Genomic DNA, 6000 nt, shown 5'->3' with positions numbered 1-6000 from the left:
TCGCCCCCCCCTCCACCGTCCTCCGTATCTCGCCCCCCCCTCCACCGTCCTCCGTATCTCGCCCCCCCCTCCACCGTCCTCCGTATCCCGTCCCCCCCCTCCACCGTCCTCCGTATCCCGTCCCCCCCCTCCACCGTCCTCCGTATCTCGCCCCCCCCTCCACCGTCCTCCGTATCTCGCCCCCCGTCCTCCGTATCTCGCCCCCCCTCCACCGTATCTCGCCCCCCCCCTCCACCGTCCTCCGTGTCTCGCCCCCCCCCCTCCACCGTCCTCCGTATCTCGCCCCCCCCTCCACCGTCCTCCGTATCCCCCCCTCCACCGTCCTCCGTATCCCCCCCCCCTCCACATCCCCCCCCCTCCTCCGTATCCCCCCCCCTCCTCCGTATCCCCCCCCCTCCTCCGTATCCCCCCCCTCCTCCGTATCCCCCCCCCCCTCCACCGTCCTCCGTATCCCCCCCCCTCCGTATCCCCCCCCCTCCGTATCCCCCCCCCTCCGTATCCCCCCCCCTCCACCGTCCTCCGTATCCCCCCCCTCCACCGTCCTCCGTATCCCCCCCCCTCCACCGTCCTCCGTATCCCCCCCCCCTCCACCGTCCTCCGTATCCCCCCCCTCCACCGTCCTCCGTATCCCCCCCTCCACCGTCCTCCGTATCCCCCCCCCCCTCCACCGTCCTCCGTATCCCCCCCCCTCCACCGTCCTCCGTATCCCCCCCCCCTCCACCGTCCTCCGTATCCCCCCCCCCTCCACCGTCCTCCGTATCCCCCCCCTCCACCGTCCTCCGTATCTCGCCCCCTCTCCCGTGTCCGCAGCCCGCGGTCTCCGCCGCACGGAGAACAGGAGGCCTCGGGAATGTAGTTCCGGCCGCAGAAGAGGGGGAGGGAGGAGAGGAAGTAGTCCCTGCGGAATTCCGCGCCCTCTTCTCCTGTGCGCGCAGCTGACCGGAAAGCGCCGGATACAGGATACAAAGCGTCGAGCACCGGGGAGATCCGCGGTTAGTGAGGACGGTACCGCTCTGGCAGCGCAGTGAGAGCCTCGGTGACTGTGAAACAAATTAATCCGCCTCTGGAGCAGAAGAGGAAAAGAGTCCGCTGCGGCTTCACACGCAGCATGGAGGGTCCGGAGCGGGGACGAGGCCGCGGGGAGAGAACCGGGCAGTGAGCGCGATGTGCAGCGGACACACAGCGACATGGGCGCCGTGCTGAGGAGCCTGCTGGTCTGCAGCCTGAGCTGCCTGCTGAGGGGTGAGTGCGGGACAACCGGGGAGGAGTGCGGGGACCGGCCGGCCGGACAGACCGGGGGAGAGAGCGGAGACCGGGAGATCCTGAGGGGGAGAGTGCGGAGACCGGCCGGCCGGACAGACCGGGGGAGAGAGCGGAGACCGGGAGATCCTGAGGGGGAGAGTGCGGAGACCGGCCGGCCGGACAGACCGGGGGAGAGAGCGGAGACCGGGAGATCCTGAGGGGGAGAGTGCGGAGACCGGCCGGCCGGACAGACCGGGGGATGGGGGGAGAGTGCGGGACAACCGGGGAGGAGTGCGGGGGGAGAGTGCGGGACAACCGGGGAGGAGTGCGGGGAGGAGTGCGGGGGGAGAGTGCGGGGGGAGGAGTGCGGGACAACCGGGGAGGAGTGCGGGACAACCGGGGAGGAGTGCGGGGGGAGAGTGCGGGACAACCGGGGAGGAGTGCGGGGGGAGAGTGCGGGACAACCGGGGAGGAGTGCGGGGGGAGAGTGCGGGACAACCGGGGAGGAGTGCGGGGGGAGAGTGCGGGACAACCGGGGAGGAGTGCGGGGACCGGCCGGACAGACCGGGGGATGGGGGGAGAGTGCGGGACAACCGGGGAGGAGTGCGGAGACCGGCCGGCCGGACAGACCAGGAGAACCCGGGGAGGGGGAGAGTGCGGGGACTAGGAGAACCCGGGGAGGGGGAGAGTGCGGGGGCCGGCCGGCCGGACAGACCGGGGGATGGGGGGAGAACCCGGGGAGGGGGAGAGTGCGGGGACCGGGAGACCCCTGGGGAGGGGGAGAGTGCGGGGAGGGGGAGAGTGCGGGGACCGGGAGACCCCTGGGGAGGGGGAGAGTGCGGGGACCGGGAGACCCCGGGGAGGGGGAGAGTGCGGGGACCGGGAGACCCCGGGGAGGGGGAGAGTGCGGGGACCGGGAGACCCCGGGGAGGGGGAGAGTGCGGGGACCGGGAGAACCCGGGGAGGGGGAGAGTGCGGGGACCGGGAGAACCCGGGGAGGGGGAGAGTGCGGGGACCGGGAGAACCCGGGGAGGGGGAGAGTGCGGGGACCGGGAGAACCCGGGGAGGGGGAGAGTGCGGGGACCGGGAGAACCCACAGACAACTTGGCTTCACTAGTTTTATATGATGTTGGGTCCATGTCTCCCATTGGGGACTGTTCATTACTTCTATATTTTCTTAACCCCTTGTTTTCTGTGTCCATCCCTCTGTATACTCACTGACATCATCACTCGGCATCGTCATGTGCAGTTTATTTTATTGTGTGCCTTATGTGACATGCTGCCCTTTTTTTATAAAACCTAATCATTGCCCGTGAATTATAAAGGCTCTGCCCCTGTAGATAGGAGAGGAGTGTACATGTTGTGATCGCCCCTGGGCCTTACCCTATATGCACCCCCGCTCTTTACCTGTGGGGCCTTTGCTGGGGCGCATACTCTGTTCCAGTGGGCACGTCCGGTTCTGGAAGTCGTCCCGGTACACATGACGCCTGCAGCGCATCTTGCTCAGGCGGACTATTTAGAGAAGGACTTGGGCCCTCTTGAACGTGCGCAGCATTATACAGTTGTCCTCAAATGTTTACATACCCTGGCAGAATTTTTGCTTTCTTTGCCTTTTTTCAGAGAATTCTCTCTACTCATGGTCAGTGGTTGGGTGAAGCCATTTATTGTCATTGTGTTTTCTCTTTATAAATCGTAATGACAACACAAAACATCCAAATGGTGATTTTGGCCTGATAACATGCACAGAAGTTGACACAAATGGGTGTGAATGGCTACTAAAGGAACATCCTCACTGTGACCTGTTTGCTTGTAATCAGTGTGTGCATAATAGCTGAATGAGTTTCTGGGGTCCAGACAGACTCTTGCATCTTTCATCCAGCCACTGATGTTTCTGGATTGTGAGTCATGGGGAAAGCAAAAGAACTGTCAACGGATCTACGGGAAAAGGTAGTTGAACTGTATAATGCAGGAAAGGGATACAAAAAGATATCCAAGGAATTGATCATTCTACTGAGCAGCGTTCACACTGTGATTAACAGATGGAAAATCAGGGGCTCTGTAACAACAAAACCGTGGTCACGTAGACCAACAAAATGTCGTCCACAACTGCCAGGAAAATTGTTCGGGATGCAAAGAAAAACCCACAAATGACATCAGCAGAAATACAGGACTCTCTGAAAACTAGCGGTGCGGCTGTTACAAGATGCACAATAAGGAGGCACTTGAAGAAAAATGGTGTGCATGGTCGAGTCACTAGAAGAAAACCATTACTGCACAAATGCCACAAAGTATCTCCTACAATATGCAAAACAGCACAGAGACAAGCCTCAAAACTTCTGAAACAAGGTAATTTGGATTGATGAGACCAAAATTGAACTTTTTTGGCCACAACCATAAACGTTACATTTGGAGAGAGGTTAACAAGGTCTATGATGAAAGGAACACCATTCCTACTGTAAAGCATGGAGGTGGATCGCTGATGTTTTGTGTATGTGTGAGCTACAAAGGCACAGGGAACTTGGTCAAAGTGGAAGGAAAGATGAATGCAGCACGTTATCAGCAAATACTGGAGGCAAATTTGCACTCATCAGCCCGGAAGCTGCGCATGGGACGTACTTGGACTTTCCAACATGACAATGATCCAAAACACAAGGCCAAGTCAACCTGTCATTAGCAACAGCAGAACAAAGTGAAGGTTCTGGAGTGGCCATCTCAGTCTGCTGACCTCAGTATCATTGAGCCACTATGGGGAGATCTCAAGCGCGCAGTTCATGCTAGACAGCCCAGGAATTTACAGGAACTGGAGGCTTTATGCCAAGAAGAGTGGGCAGCTTTACCATCTGAGAAAATAAAGAACCTCATCCACAACTACCATAAAAGACTTCAAGCTGTCATTGATGTTAGAGGGGGCAATACACGGTATTAAGAAATGGGGTACGTGAACTTTTCATCAGGGTCATTTGGATGTTTTGGGTTGTCATTATGATTTAAGAAGAGAAATCACAGTAGATGACAATAAATGGCTTCACCCGACCACTAATCATGAGTGGAGGAAAAGTTTGTGTTATCATTCATATTCTCTGAAAAAGGCCAAGAAAGTAAAAATTCTGCCGGGGTGTGTAAACTTTTGAGCATAACTGTATTTGAGTGATGCTGTTTAAAGGGAACCGGTCACCCCAAAACTCGAGAATGAGCTGCGGCCACCGGCATCAGGGGCTTCTCACCAGCATTCTGTAATGCATTCTGTAATGCTGTAGATAAGCCCCCGATGTATCCTGAAAGATGAGAAAAAGAGGTTACATTATACTCACCCAGGGGTGGTCCCGGTACGGTTCGGGTCCGATGGGCGTCCGGTCCGGGGCCTCCCATCTTCTTACGATGACGTCCTCCTCTTGTCTTCACGCTCCGGCACCGGCGTACTTATATTCCCTGTTGAGGGCAAAGTACTGCAGTGCGCCGGAGCCGCAGCGTGAAGACAAGAGGAGGACGTCATCGTAAGAAGATGGGAGGGACCGGACCACGACGCCCCGGACCGGACTTCACCGGGACCGCCCCTGGATGGGTCCGTGACACAACCTGGGGGAGAGTGCTGGGGCTGGGAGAACTTGGGAATAACTGGGGAGAGAATTTGGGGACTGGGAATAACTTGGAGGATTGGGGGTTAGATTGCTCAGACCAGAAGAATCAAGGAGTAAATCTATCGCTGGGAACAGGTGAGGTGGGGGGGGAATTTTGGGGTTCTTGGGAAACTAGTGGGATTAAGCCCTGGCTTTTATGATCAGAGCGGGGGTCCTGGGGTGTTGGGTTTGCAGTTATGAGAATTTGGGGTTCCTCAGACTGTTTGCCTGGATCTTTGTAGATTGTGAGCCCTCGCGGGCAGGGTCCTCTCTCCTCCTGTACCAGTTGTGACTTGTATTTTTCAAGATTATTGTACTTGTTTTATTATGTATACCCCTCCTCACATGTAAAGCGCCATGGAATAAATGGCGCTATAATAATAAATAATAATAATAATAATAATCTTGCATCAACGTGGGGGGTGCTGGTCTGTAATACTGTGGTAATGTGGGGGGTGTAGAGGTTACTAGGGATGTGATCTGTGGGGGGGTCATCTCCCTTTTATGTGTAGGGCAGCTTGGATGTTCTGGTTCCCAGGGTGTCACCCCCCCCCCATATGTGTGTACCCATGTGCATGATGGGGGTTGTAGTGCCAGGCTATGTGTCTGGCTGTATTTGGGAGGGTGCAGGGCCTGGCTGTTTGTTTTGGCTGCTGGACTGATCAGTAAGCGTCCCCTCCCCCTCTCATTTGCATGCTAATGGCTTTGTTGGGGGCAGTGATCCAGGATTTTTCCTCCTTCAGTAAAATTCAGGAGTTCTTTCCTCAATGGAAAACTCAAAATCTCAAAATACTGTTTTGGGGAAAGCTGGATGATGAAGACACCACCACATTACCATATGATAGTGGTGGTCCTGGAGCCCACAATTCTGGAAACCACAGATTGCACATGATCTCAGATCACCGCCCGTTACATATGACTGATTATTTTGTTAATATAGGGTCGGTGTCTAAACCTAGTGATGAGCGCAGACCGGCCTCATGAAAAGGGCTGCAGAGTCCCTCTGTGCGGTGCTTGTTCTGCTCCCCACGTCCTCTGCTTGCTGTCAGTGACTGGAGACTTCTTCTTTACATCCAGGTCACAACTCACGGCCTTGTTACAATGTATCTCACAGGCAGATCTGTGTAATCCTCCCTGATGG

The 6000-nt window shown here is 56.8% G+C and overlaps 1 protein-coding gene across 1 annotated transcript in view; it reads left to right on the top strand.

Annotated features, from left to right (window-relative positions):
- Positions 1 to 915: 915 nt before the first annotated feature.
- LRP6 (LDL receptor related protein 6) overlaps positions 916 to 6000 on the top strand; it is a 48401-nt gene continuing 43316 nt past the window's right edge. The window contains exon 1 of the mRNA XM_069762864.1: positions 916 to 1242. Within this exon, the coding sequence (XP_069618965.1) occupies positions 1188 to 1242 (55 nt within the window). The 5' untranslated portion in view covers positions 916 to 1187. The remainder of the gene's footprint in view (positions 1243 to 6000) is intronic.

Source organism: Ranitomeya imitator, chromosome 4, assembly GCF_032444005.1.
Source record: "Ranitomeya imitator isolate aRanImi1 chromosome 4, aRanImi1.pri, whole genome shotgun sequence".
In the NCBI taxonomy this organism is placed as follows: Eukaryota; Metazoa; Chordata; class Amphibia; order Anura; family Dendrobatidae; genus Ranitomeya; species Ranitomeya imitator.
The sequence above is the reverse complement of the archived record's forward strand: the minus strand, read 5'-3'. Positions and strand labels throughout refer to the sequence as shown.